At 43.8% G+C, this 21,547-nt stretch overlaps 1 protein-coding gene across 2 annotated transcripts in view; it reads right to left on the bottom strand.

Annotated features, from left to right (window-relative positions):
- The window catches only part of SPAST (spastin), a 69,259-nt gene that overhangs the window by 11,563 nt on the left and 36,149 nt on the right, over nt 1-21,547 (bottom strand). The window contains exons 4-10 of one of the 2 annotated variants that reach the window (XM_040351070.1): nt 17,679-17,774; nt 11,576-11,757; nt 11,339-11,472; nt 11,100-11,193; nt 6,198-6,272; nt 6,047-6,118; nt 2,260-2,335 (exon numbers count right to left, since the gene is read on the bottom strand). In XM_040351070.1, the coding sequence (XP_040207004.1) occupies nt 2,260-2,335; nt 6,047-6,118; nt 6,198-6,272; nt 11,100-11,193; nt 11,339-11,472; nt 11,576-11,757; nt 17,679-17,774 (729 nt within the window). The remainder of the gene's footprint in view (nt 1-2,259; nt 2,336-6,046; nt 6,119-6,197; nt 6,273-11,099; nt 11,194-11,338; nt 11,473-11,575; nt 11,758-17,678; nt 17,775-21,547) is intronic. The other variant, XM_040351071.1, reaches the window with a different exon arrangement.

Here is a 21,547-nt window from a genome sequence, read left to right as displayed (position 1 = left end):
CATCACCAGAGCATATAGACATTCCCAGGAGATTATGCTCCAGAATTTTAGGGAGTACTGGAAGCATAGTAAGAGAAACATTACAAACAACTATACTATTAAAAACGTATACAGATTTTTCCCCATCAGTATATAACCAAATACAAAATGTACTTTCTTCTTCATATATTCCACACTGCTCCCCTGTACATACTGGGCTGTACAGTTGTCAACAGCAGCTGGAGGGAGCCCACCCCTCCTTAAAAAGGTACAGGGGCACAATGAACACCCAGCATGAAGCACGAGGGCTGCAAATTTGTCAATGCGTTGCCTGACCTAAGGGTGGGCTCCCTCCAGTCCAACTGCCTTCATCTATCTCATCAGAATACATGTGCTTCCACTGTGGAGCCTCTTATAAGTTAGAGGTAGGCTCTACAGATCACAGGATGCCTTGCCGGGGGCTGTAGCTTACGCATGCATTTGCAAATTTGTGCAACTAAACGCATACTGTTAGATTAATCTGGTTGGTCGCAGGCTGGTTGGCAAGTAGAGCTTGGAATTTTTCCAAGGATTTTTCCTTGGCTTTTGTTTGATGGGCTAGGCATGCCTGGTGTCCCCCAAGGAAGCCTTGGAGGGCTTGGATCCCATCTGAGGAACGAAAAAAGCCACGTATGTGCAGAGACGGTAAGTTCCTGCTTGCATCATGGCTCCTTCCCGTTCATGGGTTGTGGGATAGGTACTCTACCCCCCCAGAAAGTTCTTGATAATGTCATCCAGGATGGCACCGAAGAGTCGGCCACAGCTTTCTTAGACATCTGGGCCCCAGGAAAACAATCAGGTCATAGAACTACCGAGACGGAGAGGTTGAGAGGCAAAAGGGGCCACACATCAAAAGATTCATCACACAGGTACTTGAGGCCCTGGACCAGTTGGCCTGCCATTTCCATGTAAATTGGAGATACCTGCTCCTTTCCCAGCCCTTGGCGCAAAATATCGTCCCATTCAGTGAGCATCTGAGACATCAGGGACCTGGCCTAAACTGAGTGCAACACTGAGTGCAACACTGAGTGCAACACTGAGTGCAACACTGAGTGCAACACTGAGTCAGCATTCGTAAACATTGTACAGGCGACTGGTTCTTCCTTCTGGTCTACAGGATCTTTTGAAGGCAGAAGACTCCTTCACCTGTCTAATGGTTGCCTTGTTCAACCTAGAGATGGGAAGCTCGACTTCAGGAGGAGAAAGACACTTCTTCAGAAGGGTCTCCTTTAACCGGGTAATGCAACACAAAGATTTTTGAAACTACAAAAGGACCCTTCTGGACTTTTAAAACTGACTTATAAAAATAGTTTGGGTAAAGAAAAACCCTGGTGGTGTCAGCTACGTCTTCCGAAGCCCCTGATGTATCCTCAATTGCTAACGTTTAGCAGTTTTACATGCACCTCCACGGTGACAGAGGGATCATCTGAGTTATGGGGGGCAGATAACGTCCCCTGGACACGCAGAAAAAAACTGGGCCTGCTACGGCTGCACCGAACTCTAGCTTAGAATCCACCTGAGAGACAAATTATTTTAGGACCACCGAATTCCATCCAAGGGAATAAAGGACCCTGCCACCTCTGAGGGGGGAGTCTAAGGAAGGAACGCATTCCTGAGACTCCATAGGAAAAGCCCACCCCAGACTAGTCACCGGTGGGAAAAAAAAACACCCATGGAAGGTGTAGCCACTTGGCTTCCACCAAAAGTGGCTTGGCTGCAGATAAGTTATTTGACTTTATATTTCTGTGGGTTTCCATTTCCCTTTTAATCCTAATTAAAACATTGATGCTGCATTTAGCTATGCCCCCTACTGTTCCTTTTTGTAATTTTACAGAGTCTTTCCTGTCTCAGGTGGAGCTGCCTATTGAAGTACAACACCCAACCTATGGGATTTTTATGAACTACCTATGCTACACAAGTGTATCTTCATATTTATATAGGGGGGTAGTGGTTAACCTATGTGGCTGGTGCATAAGAATTTGTTTGTGTCATAGTTTCATTTGTTGTTTGAGAAAGGAATAAAGCATATCTGAAATCAACAAACACACACATCAAGAGCCAACATTAATTAAGATTTACTTTACTCTATATTATATATATACACATACATACATACATACACACACACACACACACACACACACATATATACATATATATATATATATTGGTGTTAAAACCCATAAGATGAAATCATTACAAAAGCAGTTGATGTTAAAATCAAAAACTTGAATTACTTACCAATAAAAATAATAGATGGCTGGAGTTCCCTTGCCACAGAAAAAAGTGCCCGCACTAATTTTTCACCTTCTCCTACCTGGAAAAAAAAACAATATAGATTTATAAAAAAACAAGACCAACTAGCTGGCACTAAGTATTAATTTAAAGAAAACCACACTTAAAAGCAGGTTGCATCCTTGGTAACTGCAGTATTTACATGCATTTTTTTTTAAATTTGTAAAGGATTTTTAAAACCTGTATTTGTATTAATTGTAATAATAAAAAAAAAAAAAAAAATAAGTAGGTCATACAGGCCATCACATTTTTTTTTTTCAAATTATTAAATTAATATTACACATACTACACACATTTGATTACAGTATGTAAGAATAATAACGTTTTTTCTTGGTGTTGACCTTAAGGCTCCATTCACACCTAGGCAGACAAATTCGCGGCGTTTTGTCGCCGCAAATCGCGGTACAAATAGCAGCATTTTGTACCGCGATTTGCGGCGACAAAACGCCGGTATTGTCCGCCTAGATGTGCCCCAGATTGACCCCCTCTATGGAGATGGTTCCCATCTCCTAGCCGAACGCCGAAAGCCGCTTGAAAAAAAGGTCCGGGACTTTTTTTGCAGGCGGCAGGCGTCCGGCGTGGAGATGTGAACCATCTCCATAGAGGGACATGTGTTTTCATCCCTCTGGCGGCAGCGGCGTAGCACTACAGGCGTTAAAACGCCTAGATGTGAATGGGGGCTAAGGGAAACTGGAAGTAATTGTACAAAAAGCTTAACAGGGTGATCAACTCACACTTTCCTGAGAATGGTAAGCCATGGCCAACATGGCTAACAGCTAATTTTCATAAAATTGAATAGCTTACCAATCACACCAAATCCTCGGACTGTTATCTTTGGGCTACAGCTATCTTACCTAACCTTGGGTTTGTGCAAATGGAGGAACACTAGTGAATTACACCAAATCATTAGTGTAGGTCAGAAGGTTCGAGTCTCTTTAAAGGTCATCAAGCAAATGCAGTAAACTCATCAATACCCCTTTCGAGACTAGGTTAGACCCCATTTTGTCTGGGCAGAACAGTAGCCTGTCCAGTCACATCCTTACAATACAAGCTAGATGTTTGTTGACTGTAGTGGAAAGAAGTAAAAGTCAGTACTCGATAAAAAAACAATATCCATGCAGTTTTGGTAAGTACTAAAAAATACTTTCCCTAGAAGAAAAATGCAAACGAGTTGAATTACAACAGATCAATATTGAAAATCAAACTGTGAACAAAATAATTAGCTGAACGCCTGAGGTCGCCTGCTCATTAACAAGCATGGACCCCTGGGGAATTTACTTCCCACACCTGTTCAGTATTGATTGATGCTTCCTGGGGGGGGGGGGGGGGGGGGGGGAGGATTATATAGGGACATCCTATGTCTGCTCAAAAACTCTACTTCGAGGACATAAATACACTTTTGTGACCTCTGGTGCAAGATATATTCAATGATGCATCAGGGATGCAATTTGCTGGGACCCAAGACTGGACAAGAAGCCCTGGTGTGAAAGATTGTCAGAATTGGTTGTGTGATACCCTAGGAGAGGACCCCCTTTTACCCTCTCCCTATCACATTATCCCCTTACCCCATGTTCATAATTTGTAACTGAAATGTATTTATAACCATTTGTCTATTCAAATATATCCATCCAATTACACCCAACCCTTATTTTAAGAACTAATGGTCATTCATTAGAATCAAGACACCCCAAGCAAATTACATTTAAAGGCATGGTTCACACTGATGCGAGTTCATAACAAATGTAATGCGTCAAAAACATTCTAATTTCGCATTGTCATCCATAAAGTCATTGTTTTCAATGACGGTCATTCACACAAAAAAAAGGTTTTGTGCGAGTTTACAGCGCTGCGTTGCAAATTTAGTCTCCATAGACATCAATGCAAATCGTTCTGGAATCGCATTGATGGTTCACATATGTGCGGAATTCCACCACACTACTCTCCACAAAAAAACAGGAAATACACAGAAAGTTAACACCTTTTTTTTTATGATTCCATTGGTTAGAACATCAATCGCAGCTATGTCCAACTCCTGAAATTTGCGGTAAAATCGCGGTAAATTTGCATTTCACAGAGGACAAAAAAAAAAAAAAAAACGGAACAAATTTGCAGCGCAGCAGTGTGAACTAACCCTGACAATAGACAAGATAGTACGCATATCTGCATTTCTAATTTTCAGATAGATTTTTGCCTACATTCATTTTATCTTTAATGTGAAAAAAACAGTAACTATTTAAAGTAGAAATAAAAGGCATTTTTTTTATTTTCAAATACAGTAAAGTAGGGTTATAACTAGGGTTGTCCCGATACTAGTATCGGGACCGATACTGAGCATTTGCGCGAGTACTTGTACTCGCGCAAATGCTCCCGATGCTTCCCCCGATACTTTTTTCCCTCCTGAGTGGGGGCGGAGAGGGGGCAGAGAGGAGGCGGGATCGGAAGGCGGAGAGGAGGCGGGATCGGAAGGCGGAGAGGAGGCGGAGAGCAGAGCAGTCCTCGGCTATGTATAACATACCACTGGAGGAGAGCTGCTGCCGCCGTCTAGTTGTTCGGCGCTCAGGGAACATAACAGCTTTCATTTGAATAGCTGTGTGTTCCCTGCCGTTCCCTGCCGCCATAGCCCCTCTCCCCCTTGTCCGGGCACTTTGATAGACAGATCACCTGTCCCAGGATTGGACGGGTGATCTGTCTATCAAACTGCCTGGACAAGGGGGAGGGGCTATATAACGATGACGACGCGCGGCGGGGAACACACAGCTATTTAAGTGAAAGCTGTTATGTTCCCTGAGCGCCGAACAACTAGATGGCGGGGGGGGGGGGGGGGATGAGACACACACAAAGCTGCATTTGGGGGGGGGGAGACACAAAGCTGCATTTGGGGGGGGGGAGACACAAAGCTGCATTTGGGGGGGGGGAGACACAAAGCTGCATTTGGGGGGGGAGACACAAAGCTGCATTTGGGGGGGGGGGGGGGGGAGACACAAAGCTGCATTTGGGGGGGGGGGGGGGGGGGAGACACAAAGCTGCATTTGGGGGGGGGGGGGGGGAGACACAAAGCTGCATTTGGGGGGGGGGGGGAGACACAAAGCTGCATTTGGGGGGAGACACAAAGCTGCATTTGGGGGGAGACATGGCTGCATTTGGGGGGGAGACATGGCTGCATTTAAAAAAAAAGTATCGGTATCGGCGAGTACATGAAAAAAAAAGTATCGGTAATCGGTATCGGCGAGTACATGAAAAAAGTATCGGTACTTGTACTCTGTCCTAAAAAAGGTATCGGGACAACCCTAGTTATAACACTTCAGATTTATTTTTGTCATTTGTGTCCCTGTGAGATTTCACTTCCTGGCCCATAGCCAAAACTGGAAGCAAGAGGAAATTTCTCCATAGTGAAAGAATCCCTGGCTGTCATCAGGGTCGGCAGAACTAGCATCCCCAAAGGAAGATTTCCCCTCTATTTCTGTTCTGGGGACAACCCAAAATGTTTTTGTTTTTGTTACACATTTTCTTTTGGTGACACAGGTAATCACCACAAATAGAGTGATTAACTCTCCTTATCAGACAGCAATAAAAACCTAAGAGGTGTTCTAATTCTTCTTCCCTTTATTTACTAGTAAAAATAAGTTTTGCCTTGTTATACTTTTATCTATTCCATTTCTCATAATGTAAATGTCAAAAAAGCATGGGGTTTTCTTATTTTAACAATGTTCAATAACAAAAAACAGATACTTGCATATTTTGAAGTGAGACTTGCTGCACTTATATTAAAAAATGTTGCATTTGATTCAGCGGCCACTGCTTTTGCCTGAAATAAAAAAAGAGAAACATTAAGGAAATCTAAATTTAATCCTGGAGAAAAACTCATAGTAGAGAGAATTTTTTACCAGCATAGTCTTTCCATTTCCAGGAGGGCCAAATAGCAATAACCCTCGAGCGGGAGTTCTGAGGCCAGTGAAAAGCTAGAAGTAAAATAGAACACAATTTTTTTTTTTTCAAAAAGAAAGTTACTTTTAATTAAAACATTACCTAACAGTTATAAACAATTGTTTAACATTGAAACCCTTCTTTGCACAAGAACATAACCTCTTATGAAAAAAATGTCAAGTGTCCATTCACATATGTTTAATTGGGCAATTTTCTCACGTTTTAAATGGTCTTACCACACGGTTAAAAACAGTGCCTCATTTAAGAAAAAAAGTTATACAAAACAAACATGACCTGAGAGAAATAGGAACGGCTAGTTGAAGGTTATGCTGCATTGTACTAATAATTTCAGTCACTTGCCTAGAAAAAGTAGGACAACCATGAGAGACACAAAATCGGGAGGAGAGTAAAAAGAATCCCAACATGTTTTAAACATATTAATAGTAAAAAATCAAAGTCAGAGCATATTGGCCTCTTAAAAGATGATTAAGGGATATTGGTTACAAATGAGAAGGAGAAGGCAACTGTATTAAATACATTCTTACACTCATTTAATACGGAAAAGTCAAGGTATAAAAAAATAAAAAAAACACAAGAGTGTATTGTTGGCAATACAGCAAGGAGTATGCACATGTGGTGAACAGAAGTCAGTAGACTGTTATTCCTAATCTTTAAAAGGATAAGTTCACCTTTTTGTAACATGTTACACCCATATTCAGGGTTCAAAGCTTTACAGGTCCCCAAAAAATAAATAAAATACATTTTTACAGGAAAAAAATATGCATTTTATTTATTGTAAACGTGAACTTAGCCTTTAAGGCAGTAGTTCTTAACCTTTCTAGTGCCGTGACCCCCTGATAAAATTTCCCAAGTTGTTGCGACCCCCAACAGTAAACTTATTTTCGTTGCATGGGTTGTCAGCACCCAAGGCAAGACCAGTAATTTGCGCCCCTAACCCACGGACATTTAGCGCTCCCTGAGCCCCTTCCACTCGTATAGTATTAAAACCCCTTATGGTACATTTTGGGATGTACCACACTCTCTTTGTTCTCCTTTCTTTCCCTTTTATCTCTCTATCCTAACTTCTAGGTTTTTCCCCCCATCCCTCTCTCTAGCCGACTTTCTTGTTCTTTCTCTTATTCTTTCTCTCTTTTTTTCCTCGTCCTCTTTTCCTCTCCCTTCTATGTATTCTCTATTTTTATTCCTTCTCTTACTCCTTGGTTGGGAGGGGATTGGGTTGAGTGGCAGTGCTGGTGAGGCCAAGCACGATCAGCCAACCTAGGTGCTCTTGATCAAGGTCATCTGCTGATGTGAGAACTGTAGTGGTGACTTTTAATGGCAACTCTAATCACAGGTAGTGTTACTCACTGTGTCTCCAGCTCTGTGGGGTCTCCCAGCAACGACACCTATGCCAAAATCAGGAGATAGGGTCTTCTCCAGCCCCTTCCACTTCACATTCCTCACCAGTCAGCTGACCTCTAGTCTCTGCTCCCCACCCGTGCCGTGAACTGAATGAGCGGCTACGAAGAGACTGAGAGGGCGGCCACGGGCTCCGGGAACAGCCCAGTTGGACAGCCACAAACTCCAGGGACAGCCCTGCTGGGCAGCTGCGAAAAGGCTGGGAGAGCGGTGCAGGCTTCAGGAACTGCCCAGAATTCGGTGACCCCTGGAAAATCGCCATTCAACCCCCCCCCCCCCCCGAGGGGGTCCTGAGCCCCAGGTTGCAAACCACTGCTTTAAGGAAAGCTTACTGACTGAATTCGTACCAGTGGAATACCAAGGTGGTACCAATATTCCCACTTCACATTTCTCACCAGTCAGCTGACCTCGAATCTCTGCTCCCCACCCGTCCTGGGAACTGAATGAGCGGCTACGAAGAGACTGAGAGGGCGGCCACAGCTCCGGGAACAGCCCAGCTGGCCAGCCACAAACTCCAGGGACAGCCCTGCTGGGCAGCTGCGAAAAGGCTAGGAGAGCGGGCTTCAGGAATAGCCCAAGATTCGTTGACACCTGGGAAATCGCCATTCGATCCCCCAAGGGGGTCCCGACCCCCAGGTTGCAAACCACTGCTTTGGGGAAAGCTTAACATGATCAGTAGGAAAGCATAGCAGTGGCAGTATCAATGTATCTCTTAAGATTGGTTTATTTTGCATACACATCCAAAATAGATGATCCTCACTGATTTCTGCTACTTTGAGGAATTTACATCCCCCTGGCAGATATTGCAAAGGAAAGGTATATGACCTAGGGTTCAAAGATGAGTAACACATGCCCAAAGCGCTGCAGTGGTATAAGGAAACCTATAGTGAGATAAAAATAAAACAATGATCATTGCTGACCTATTCTTCTAAATTTGCCAGAATGCATATAAAAATTCTGAATAAAAAAATAAGACCCTGTCGCCAGACCATTCTTTGCGTAGACATCCAAAAGTCCCAAAACTGCTGCTGGCCCAAGCCTTCTGGGATGTGATCTCAATAACCCCAGAGCTGACACTCTATAGCAGAGTTGCTCAACCAGAGTTCCATGGAACCCCAAGGTTCCCTCAGGGGGTTGCTTGGGTTTCCTTATACAATAAACAATTTCTGCCTCTCAAATAAGTTCCCACTCACACCATTCATCTTTTCAGCTATATGTAAGGGGGTAATTGTTCCCAATAACCACAAGTGTAAGGAGCATTCTCCTCACCGTCACACCAATGTATCATGAGTTGTAGATATAGTAATTTTTAGAAGGGGTTCCCCAAGACCAGAGGTCAGTCTTCCGATTGGCTCTTGTCCAACGGGCATGCTGGAAAACCAGCACCCAATCAGCCATTGGCCAATCAGTGTGTTCTGGCGGGAGGACAGTCCCCATCAAAACACAACAGATGGGGACATTGCTGCACTAACATCGCTTGTGTTAGTATGGTGATCTCTTTTTTTGTTCAGCTCACTGGGTTGAACTAAAAAAAGCTTAGTGTGTACCCAGCTTAACACTAAGTGCAATTTTATCCTCCCAGAAAACGATAAGAATATGATGAGCAAAGAGCAATGAGGGAGGGGGTTTGTCATAGGGAAATAATTACTCGTTCTGGAGTAGTCAAGTATTCTAGAAAGTTCAAAGGCACATTACAAGTGAATAAATAAAAATGTGTGAAAAAGGAAAAAAACACTTAAGTAAGCACCAACAGTGAAACTGCAGGCAACAAAAAAATTATCAGTTACACTGAGGCCTCATACACACGACCGAGGAACTCGTTGGAAAAGACACATCGTTTTCCTCGACAAGTTCCTTGTTAGGCTTGTCGAGGAACTCGACAAGCTTCCTTTGCGTACACACGGTCGAGACAAAATCTCCTTGTTCTCAAACTCGGTGACGTACAACACATACAATGGCAGGGGAAGTTTGATTCCACTGGCACAACCCTTGGGGCTGCTTTTGCTAATCTCATGTTACTGCGTGTTAAGTAAAAGTTTGGTAAGAGACGATTTGCACTTTTCAGTCTGTTACAGCGTGAAAAATGTGTTATCTCCATTACAAACGCTACTTTTACCGAAGGTGCGCATACTTTATTCTTAGCATGCACGGGTTTCTTAGCATACACACGATCGTGTTTCTCGTCGAAAACCAGCCCGACGAGAACACGACGAGGAAATTGAGACTCCCGTTCTCTTTTTTCCTCATCGAGTTCCTCAACAGTTTCCTCGATGAAAAACGTACACACGACCGTTTTCCCTCGGCAAAAAAGCTCTCCTACCAAGTTTCTTTATGGATTCTATCGAGGAAAACGGCCGTGTGTACGAGGCCTTACCGGTAACGGGTTTTCAAGGAAATCTTCCAGGACGGCACACTTATGTAGGCCTGCCATCCTGGAAGATGACTGGAGAAAATTACCAGTTACACTTACCGGTAACGGGTTTTCTAGGAAATCTTCCAGGATGGCAGGCCTACTTTAGGTGTGCCGTCCTGGAACATGACTGGAGAAAATTACCAGTTACACTTACCAGTAACAGGTTTTCTAGGAAATCTTCCAGGACGGCACACCCCTTTGTAGGCCTGCCATCCTGGAAGATGACTGGAGAAATAAAAAATTAGTTTCACTCTTGGTACAATCCTCATGCCCTTACCAGTACACAGCAGGTACCCGTTTATCCCGCTAGCTCCCTGTTCAACATATGACTTCTGGTGTTCGGCCAACAATACTATGTACTGAAATGCAGAATACATTCATGTTGTTTTTCACCCAAAAGCTTCCCCATCTAACTGACATTACATATTAAGGGGGCATACTGGATGCTTTCTCAGATGCACGCACATAGGATTTTTGGAGAAAGTTTTAACTGTGCCCATTTTAAAACAGCTTGTTGCCTACTCCCTGCCTTGCTTTCCTCATCAAAACCTTATGTTGACTGCTTCACTCCTGCCCTTAGGTCAACCCCTATGAAAGTCTCTGCCCACCGCAGGAAGTCTTGTAGGAAGGTCTGTAGTCAAATCAAAAAGGATTTTTGATTTACTAGTAAATTCAATTTCCTGGAGAATAGTACGGGACACCAGCTTCTTAGCCTTCTAACTGGGTTATATGCAGTCTACTATCAAGTGATTATAAACTGGCCAAACATCTGCTGGGACATCTTCCATATAATCCTTCCAACCCCTAGCGAGCCTCAGTTTTGTAGCAAACAATAGGGAGGACATAAGAACAGAGGGAAGGGTCCTGTGTCCTCTACTGTACCCCCGGAAACGGATTTTGAAAGTAACATAAATCAACAGAAGCAAATGGGACTGCCTCAATTTCAGCCAAAATACATGTTTAACGTTAGAAAAAGGTTCACAAATACAACCAATGCAGATATGTAGCATTGTTATTATAGATAACGTACCTCTGGGCGAATAGAAGGAAGTATCACGATTTCTTGCAGTGCTTGTTTTGCCAATTCTTGTCCAGCTACATCAGAAAACTTAACTGATGGGCTGCTGTTAAAACAAAAAAAAAAATAGAAAATAAACACCACGAAAAAAATAAAAATAAAGTTAGGATGCTGCGGATTTTATGACGTTGTTTTTTCTTTTTATATTTTAAAACCACCACACCACACTAAAGGCAAGGTAACACACATACCTGTCTATAACGTCATTCAAAATAAGATTTGCAAGGTTGCTATCTACATTTTTTAAATTCTTCATATCTTTTTTCCTGAGTCCAGTATTAGGTGTTGTTGGCTTATTTGGTCTAGTGCTTTTTACACCTGCTCCCTTAAAAAACAAAAAACAAACATTAAGTAACGATTACAATAAGTATGCACACTTACGACAGAAAAAAAAAATGAAGTGCATATCAAAATTGTAAATAGTATACCCTAGTAGCTGTATGAGAGACTGGCCTATGCGAGGAGGAGGAGGAGGAGGAACTGGAACTGTTGGGTATCCTAGGTGAATGGGAAACTACTGGAGATACAGCTTTGGGTGTGGCTTTTGCACGAGGAAGGGAATTACTTGCGATGGAGACTGCATCTTTCTTTTTTGGAACTGCACCCCTTTCTAAAATTAAGGGAAAAAATAAAAAATGTAAGCAACAATGTTAAATGGTGAAAATACACAACAAAATACATCAAATTTAAAACCCATGTCTTAGATCTCTGTGCATTTGTGGTTCTATTCATTTGTGTATTTTCACAGTTTTACGAGTTACATGTTTCAACACTTCTGTAAGACCGACTTATTATTTCTTGCTGTAATGTTATATTAGCTTAGAAATTTTTAGCATTTGTGCATGGCTCATTACTCCCTATAAAGCAAAGGTTTTTAAATTTGACTGCAGCAAATAAATGCTAATAAGAGAAAAGCACAAGTAATGTTGTTAAAAATAAATACGTTTTCAGTTAAAGACCTGTACGGCAAAAAACTGTGCAATGTAGGCATAAGTACCACCGCAGCCATTTAAGAATGTATTATTATTATTATTATTATTATTAATCTGACAAAAGCATTAGCACCAAAATGTCTAGGTTTCACTTATGGAAAAGAACAATGGGGTCAACAGTCACATTTGTTGGCATCCCTAACTGCTGCCAGCATTTACCGGACCATACTGGGAAATGTGAATTGCCCTTTGCTAGACATTTCCAGGTGATACGTGCCTGTGCAATAACACAGTAAGGTTCCCCCTGCCATGACTTAGCAGGACCCATGTATCAAATTCCATAGGCGACTCCAACTGCTTGTAAAATACAATGGCTCACCTAAAAAGTGTAATTGTACAGAATAGTTGCAATAATTCTTCCAAGCTATCGAACTCACAAACTTTGGATTCAATGACGTTATCTACTTGCAGAACATTATCTGCCATTACAACCAGAAATCCAGGTAACCAATTCATTTATTTTATGCTTTTCCCAGACTGGAAAAGTCCAAAAAAGGTACATACTTCGGAGGGTTAAAAACAAAGAAACACCAGTAACAATTTTCCCAGTTTGTATACCGATTACCTACAACCAATGTTACAAGTAGTAGAAGGCTAACTGGTGTTGCAAATAGAAGTCATAAATGCTATCAGTTTCAACAAGATATGATTAAAATAGCATAGCAAAACTATCTTTAAAGTGAAACACTTTCAGCGCAGAAATATACTAACTATAATATACATATAGAAAAGTACAAATACATATCAAATGCAAACAATGTTACTCTGCTTTAATAATAAACTATCTACAGTTCTTTCCCAGAGTGGTTTGGGGTGTCACATCGGATTTTCTTTTTTTATCTACTGAAGGCCACAGGAATTCAGAAAGGCAGTTCAACTGAAGACTGGTGACTTCAATGGTTAAGGACATCAGCGGTGCCTGCGTCGCCAAGTCATTAACAACCAGTGAAGTCACCAGCCTTATTCACTTAGCATGGCTGTAAATCCCAGGGCATACAAGTCAAAAGGGCCAGTGACTGCAATGGTATCTTCCATTTAACCACTAAGGTCACTTTTGTCCTTTAAAAGTTGAGCTTCACCCAAATGGGGAAGTCCTGCTTTAAGGCCTCCTCCCATGCTCCCGTTTATGAAATGGCACTTTTGGGTGGAGCGGGTACCTCATTTCCATACATGCTCCCACTTTCGCTCCGATCGCCTAGGGCAGTGATGGCGAACCTTGGCACCCCAGATGTTTTGGAACTACATTTCCCATGATGCTCAACTACACTGCAGAGTGCAATAGCGTCATGGGAAATGTAGTTCAAAAACATCTGGGGTGCCAAGGTTTGCCATCACTGGCCTAGGCAGTCCTCTAGAGCAGTGGTCATCAACCCTGTCCTCTGGGGCCCACTAACAGGCCAGGTTTTATGTATTACCTTGGGGAGATTCAGACTAGAATACTGCAATCACTGAGCAGCAAATGATATCACCTGTGATGTATTTCAGTTATCTTGCAAACCTGGCCTGTTAGTGGGCCCTGAGGACATCGTTGATAACCACTGCTCTAGAAAGTTCCACGTCCCCCTCCGCACCGTCTTATGGGACAAATGCGAAGTGGGCACCCACACAGTTAAGATGCCACCACAGGGACAGAAGACTGAAGGTGAAAACGACCTGGGCGAGCACAGCGCTGGATTGTGAGACAGGTGAGTGGCTGTTTATTATAAGTTAGCAACTACAGCTTTTGTAGCTGCTGACTTTTAATTTTTACACAGGAGGCTAATGCTCCTCTTTAAAGCGGTGGTTCACCCTCCATAACAACATTTTAGCATAAAATTCGGCATAGTAGCGCGAGCTACAGTATGCCTGTATTTATTTTTTTAGCCCGGTACTCACTGTGCAATCGTATATTGAAGATTCCGACTCCCCGCGTGGAATGGGCGTTCCTATCCAGAGGGAAGGTGATTGACGGCCGGCTCTGGCACGTCACGCTCCCCGAAGACAGCTGGAGTAGGTCTCGGCTCTTCACGGCGCAATACGGCGCCTGTGCACAGACTATGCGCAGGCGCCATGAAGAGCCAAGTCCTATTTCGGCTATTTCCGGAGAAGCGTGACGTGCCAGAGCCGACCGTCAATCACCTTCCCTCTGGATAGGAACGCCCATTCCCCGCGGGGAGTCGGAATCTTCAATATACGATTGCACAGTGAGTACCTGGCTAAAAAAATAAATACAGGCATACTGTAGCTCGCGCTACTATGCTGAATTTTATGCTATTTTTTTTATAGGGTGAACCCCCGCTTTAAGTAAAGAGGCAGTATCCCAGTGAGGTCACTGACCATATATGGTCAACGATATCACTAGAAGACCCCTGCCCCCTTGCTACAGTTTTCATTCGCCAGAGTTTACATTTGACAGGTGACAAGCGAAGGAAAGTGACGTGAAAATTGAGAAAATTATAAACAGAGAAGAAACGGTTTTGGAGAAATTTAGACATACTTAAAAGTGCAAGTGAATCCAAAATGTCTCCTACAAAGGTGTTTTTTTCCTTCGGTCACCACTTTTAGCAAAAGGCAAAAAAATAAATAAATACACAGAGCCAAGAAAAAGATAATTAACCTTTAGACAATGACAATTACTCTCAAATTTGTATGAATACAATAGGTTGCCTGTCCGTACATTGAACTGTACAGTCAATTACTTCATCCGTGGCCTCATAAGGCTTATTTTGTAGACCAAGTTATTTTAACAAAGTGGAGACAAAAACTTAAATAAAGGTTCAGAATGATACCGAGAAGCCAAAATGCTTAATGTTAGATTAGGGATATTCTAAAGTAAACATACCAAATCTAAAATGGTTTTAAAATTTGTATCCACTCAAAAAACAAAACAGGCTTTCATGTTATCCAACTGTTGGTCATAGTTGAAGGAAGGTAGTATGTGGATCAAGCTAGAATAGTACATGTTCAAGATGCCCAATGCCCTGTACACACGACCATTTTTTTCCGTCGGAATAAACTCGGACGTTTTTTCCGACTGAATTTTGCTCAAGCCGTCTTGCACACACACGGTCATACCAAATTCCGACTGTCAAGAACGCGGTGACGTACAACACTAGGACGAGCCGAGAAAAATGAAGTTCAATGCTTCCGAGCATTCGTCAACTTGATTCTGAACATGCGTGGTTTTTAGTGCTTTGGAATTCCACACAGACGAATGGATTTTCCGATAGGAATTTTTCCGTCGGAAAAATAGAGAACATGTTCTCTAAGTCCGTCTGAATTTTGGACGGAAAAATCCCAATTGAGGATACCCGTTGTCGGAATATCCGTTGTAAAAGCTCCCATCTGACTTTTTCCATCGAAAGTTTCGACCGTGTGCACAGGGCATTACAGATATTGGATGAGCATTTCCAGATCCAGTAATATAACCCAACATTTTAAGGTCTAATCACATTAGACATAGGCCACTTGTTCTATTCTGATTATTTCACAAGTATCTACTTTAAAAAGTGGCCATTCCTGTTGTAGGAAATGCCCAGTTGAATAGGACAAAAAACTAAAATTAATTTTTTTTTCCACCTTTACATGCAGGTGAAGCTGTCTCCCAAATGTGACAGTTACAGGGGCTTAGAACAGTCAATTTTTTATTCATATGGTTTCAACATTCAAAAATGATGCCGTGAAAACTGCTTAAAGTGGAATTTTAGTCAGACAGACAAATGAGTCCTGCTAGATCATTTTGTGCTGGCGCCTTTTGCAGCTATAGCATTATAAAACATTAAAAATACGTGTCTATACTGTTTAAAATACAGCAACACACTGGTCACCCGACGCATGTTCAGTTGCTCTTTATTCTTTTTCACTGGGATGAAAATTAGAGTCACTAGAGGCTGATCTGCTGACAGCCCAATGATCTACTGCTGCTCTGGGCTTCAGCAAAATGTTGATTAAGCAAGAAAAAACAGGAACAATGCACACACTATTATTAAAAATGGAGTTCCAACAACTGTTTCTTTGTCCATTAAAAGTCAGCAGCTACAAAAAGTGTAGCTGCTGACTTTTAATAAACACACCTGTCCCACGATCCAGTGATGCGGCCACCTGAAGCCTTGGGTTCTCTCCCCCGACTTTGGCATCACTAGTTTGGGCACCCGGCTGTGACAGCTTGCTGACCCCCCCCCCCCCCCAATGGCAGGTGTGCACTGCACATGCACGAGTGGCGCTGTGTGCCCTGAATGGTTGGGCAAGCTTCTGGGACCTGTGATGTGTCCCAGAAGATTGCAGGGAGGGAAGGGGAGAAGAGAACAGCCCGAGTGGGAGCTTGGAACTTGTCAAAACTAGGTACCTACTTCCCCCCCACCCAAAAAAAAAAAAAAAGACACGCCAAATGTGGCATGTCAGGGGGTCAGGAGTCCTTAAAGCAGAACTCTGCTTTAATGTGGAATATATGTTCCTTGCTAAAGAAGTTCTGCTTTATATATTAGAGGGAGCCCAGCTTTTATTTGTTGCTTTTTTAAAGTCCATCGAAAAATATACACTCTCCACAGTTTGACAACACTGCAGTGATTTCACTGTAGAACAAAGAGCATTGTTAGGCTGTTGCAGGAAGAAGAAAGTCAACAGATCTACTGGCAGCATTAACAGGTACTTGAAATGTGTTACCTGTGGGCTCAGAAAAACAAAAAGTGATGCGTTAAGGCTACTGACAGATTGCAGCATATTTCACAGTTTTGCTTTTCACCATATATAGATATACTCCAAGGGCCAGATTCAGATACAATGGCGGATCTTTAGTTGGGCGTGGCGCACCCCATTTGCACTACGCCGACGTAACAGTGAGGCAAGTGCAGTGTTCACAAAGCACTTGCTCCCTAAGTTACGTCGGCGTAGCGAAAATGGGCCGGCGTAAGCCCGCCTAATTCAAAGTAGGCTGCGTGTTGTATTGAAATGAATCGTGACCCATGTAAATGAAGCGCCGATCGTACGGCGCATGCGTGCGCATGCTCAGTATCACGTCGAATTTACTCCCTAATATACGCCGGCTCAATGCCGGTGACGTGAACGTAACCTACGCACAGCCCCATTCACGTACGACTTACGTAAAAAGATATGCTTGTTCCGACTTCCATACTTTGCATTACCTACGCCTCATATAGCAGGGGTAACTTTACGCCCGACGTAAGCCTTACGTAAACGGCGTAGCGGGCGCAAGTACGTTCGTGAATCGGCGTATCTTTGCATATTCGACGCGTAAATCTACGAAAGCGCCCCTTGCGGCCAGCGTAAATATGCACCCAAGATACGACGGCGTAGTAGACTTACGTCGGTCGTATCTTGGCCAAATATAGGCGTATCTGGTTTCCAGAATACGCTTAAAGATACGACGGCGCACATTTGGACTTACGACGGCGTATCTGGAGATACGCCGTCGTAAGTCCTTTCTGAATCTGGCCCCAAATCCATATATGAAAATTGATACCATGCTGAGATTTAAAAACAAGGAAGTGGTTGCTTAAAAACAAGTGCAAGCAAAATAATACATCAGTGAAACTAAACCCACCTGGCTTCAGAAGTCCATTGCGTAAAGGCAGGTTAGTATTTTCACTACACACTTCCATTTGCTTGTTCTGACCTTGTGTATCTGCTTGCAGCTTTGCTACGCAAACAGAGGAAATGGAGGAAATAAAATGAAAAAAAAATAAAATAAAAATGATGGGGGGGAAACAAAACAAAAAAAAGACAGACAGAGACAGACAGACAATAAACTGCTGCTACACAGATTTTATCTTGAGAGAACACATGTTAACTGAAAAGAAAAACTCCAGTTTTGTAAAAATTTGCAGTTACCACACAAGCTACCCAATAACTTCATAGGGTAATAAAAAAAAAAAGCATTTTAGCTTGCACATGATTGAATGATAAAATCAGCAGAGCTTCCCCTCATTTCAGATCTACAGCGACTGCACTTCCAGGTGCACTTGTAGTGCAAAGTGGATTTCCCTTTCGTAAATAACCCCCAATATGTGTTACAAAAACAGGAGCTTACTTTTATACATCCAGCCTTATATTGTGTATGTATGTGCATTTAGGGAAGGATAAGGCCTTTTTTTTCTACAGTCATTAAACTCTCCATCATGTTATCTTGCACACATAGGCCCAGATTCAGAGAGAGCAAGGCGCACATTACGCCGCCGTAGAGTACCCACCGTACGCTATGCCAACGCAGCGCAGAGAGGCAAGCATTGAATTCAGCAAGCCAGTGCTCCCAACGCTGCGCCAGCGTGGCATGGGTTTCGTAGGCGTACGCCGGCGTAGGTGGAAGTGGGCGTGACCCATGCAAATGAGGCGTGACCCCATGCAAATGATGGGCCGAGTGTCAGACAGATACATATCACGAACTGCGCATGCGCCGTGACGTGGACGCATCCCCCTGCGCCTGCTCACAACCACGTCGGAACAACTGCATAAACTACGCCGGATCACTGTGTACGGCGTGAACGTAACCTACGCCCAGCCAGACACACGTCCAACGTAAAATACGCCGGCTTGTGTTCCCTGGTGCAGACCTTTGCATATCTGCTGCTGGGTTGCACTTCCTTTATGGGGAATAACTTTACGCCGGACGTACAACTTACGCGCACCTCGCGTAGCCTGCGTTGGGCGCACGCAGGTTTGTGAATCGCCGTATTTCCCTCATTTGAATGGCAAATCAATGGGAGCGGCACCATGCCCCCAGACTAAATGTGCGCCCACCCTACGCCGGCGTAAGCAAGCTACGCCGGCGGGGTGTAGCCTGGTTTTAGGCGCATATCTGTTTGTGGGTCTGGCGCACAGATACGACGGCGCACATTTGCACTTACGTCGGCGTAACTTGTTATACATCGGCGTAAGTGCTTTGTGAATCTGGGCCATAGGCTGTTATCAGCAGTTTTGATCAGTGGCGATTTTGAGCAGTAAAAAAAACAAAAAAAACACTAGTGGGTTCTCAGAGACGTTTTCAGCTGTAAAAATGTTTTAACACTGATAAGGAGAAACACAGCTCACCAGCGTTTTTGATCCATTAAAAAAATAAAGATAACGCAAAAAAACAAAACGCTAACGCGGAAAAACACTATTGCAAAAACGTTTCAAAACTCACTGCTAAGCTAATAACGTTTTTATAACGTTTAACATCCAGTGTGCATAAGGCCTAAAGGATTAGTTCGCCTTTCTGAACATGTTACACCCATACTTAGGGTGTAACATGTTCAGCATCTGCCTTTTCTTCCCCAAAACCCCTCCTACCTATGAAAGCGGTTTGGGGGATCTTCTCCCCACACCCGCTGTCACAATTCAAAAACCACATGGCCAAGTTATTCATTCACAGAGTTCTGTGAATCAATGAACTACATCGACCGTCAGCCTTTGCGGCTGACAGCTATTAGCATTGAGCTTCCTGTAACTGCCTGACCGTATCGGAGGTATGGGCAGACAGCTACACAAACAGTCTGCAGGACCGTGCCATTGCACCCACCATCTGATGATATTGGGCCCAATGCTTTTCAGGCCCCTAAAAAAAAAAAAAATAAAAAAAAAAAATAAACATTTTAAAAAGGTCAACTTATTCTTCCAGCTTGGCATACATGGATCTTATTTGGCCGGTTCAGCAGGGACCGGCTGAATTATAAACCATGTATTGGCACTATTGTTGTACAGAAGTCAATCTAACAAATTACTTCTGTACAACTGCCCTGGCAGATTTTCTCTGCTTGGATCAGTGCTGCAGGCTATGCTGATCAGTGTATTCCGATGGTGAGAAGTCCCTTTGCTGTCAGAACACAATAGCTTTAGCGGAAGGAATCCCCCATCCCCTCAAATGTGTGGATGGGGGAACAGGGTCACAAGAGGTGCGCAAACTGTTGGAGCTGTATAATACAGTAATAATAAATAATGTCAGTTTTTTCATTCAACCCATGGTTGTACAAAAAAAGCTGACTAATGTATTGGCTGCCTCCATAGTAATGTGTGTGAAAACTCACTAATCCTCGTGTTACCAAATTCTGCACTGGAATTCTGATGTTTACAACCAGGATGCACTCAGAGCTGAGCACTTCTGTATAGTGGAGAGCTGTGAACAATGTCACCCATTTCCCACTGTCTTCCATTATGAATCGCTCTGACACGATCAACAGGCTCACCTGGCTCCCGAGTCCAAAAATCAGGCTTTTTTTTGCCAAGCTAAAGTATTATGGTACCTTAATGCAGCCATTTTTCAAGATGCAGCGCACCAGAAATTGTACCAGGAGCACAGCAGTACTATTAGCCCAACTATTTCTAGTCCATGGGCCCACTACCCCCAATGCCCATTTTGTAACTGAAATTAGCAGCTGAGATGGAATTTAATGGAGCTGCAATTTACAGTTATCCGAGCACGCCGCCCGGCCGGTCAGGAATGGGGGTGGGGACGAGCGAGCGCCCCCCCCTTCCTGAGCCGTACCAGGCTGCATGCCCTCAACATGGGGGGTGGGTGCTTTGGGGCAGGGGGGGCACTGCGCCCCCACCCCAAAGCACCTTGTCCCCATGTTGATGGGAACAAGGGTCTCATCCTGACAACCCTGGCTGTTGGTTGTCGGGGTCTGTGGGCGGGGGGGCTTAACGGAATCTGGGGGCCCCCTTTAATGAGGGGGCCCCCAGATCCCGGCCCCCCACCCTACGTGAATGAGTAGGGGGTACATCGTACCCCTACCCATTCTCCGGGAGGAAAAGTGTCAATAAAATAAACACACAACACAGGTTTTTAAAATCATTTATAAGCCAGCTCCAAGGGTCTTCTACGCTCTCCCCGGTTCTTCTCCCGCTCTCCGGTGCCTTCTTCAGGGCTGGCCGCCGCTATCTTCTTGCAGCCCTTTTACTAGCGGCGGCCAGCCCACTCTTCCTCGTCGCCTTCTTCTTTTCTTCCGATTTTGCCACGATGTTCCCTCCCGCTGTAATGCCGGGTGTGCGGTGTGCGATGATTTATATAGGCCTCTTATGACATCACAGTCCCAGCATGCTGGGACTGTGTGGTCATAAGAGGCCTATATAAATCATCGCGCACCGCACACCCGGCATTACAGCGGGAGGGAGCGTTGTGGCAACATCGGAAGAAAAGAAGAAGGCGACGAGGAAGAGCGGGCTGGCCGCCGATAGTGAAAGAGCTGCAAGAAGATAGCGGCGGCTCACCCCCCGAAGACGGCACCGGAGAGCGGGAGAAGAACTGGGGAGAGCTGGCTAATAAATGATTTTAAAAACCTGTGTTTATTTTATTGACACTTTTCCTCCCGGTGAATGGGTAGGGGTACAATGTACCCCATTACTCATTCACGTAGGGTGGGGGGCCAGGATCTGGGGCCCCCCAGATTCCGATAAGCCCCCTGCCCACAGACCCCGACAACCAACGGCTAGGGTTGT

The sequence above is a fragment of the Rana temporaria genome, chromosome 4 (genome assembly GCF_905171775.1).
Source record: "Rana temporaria chromosome 4, aRanTem1.1, whole genome shotgun sequence".
Taxonomy (NCBI): Eukaryota; Metazoa; Chordata; class Amphibia; order Anura; family Ranidae; genus Rana; species Rana temporaria.
This window is presented reverse-complemented; position numbering and strand designations above follow the sequence as displayed.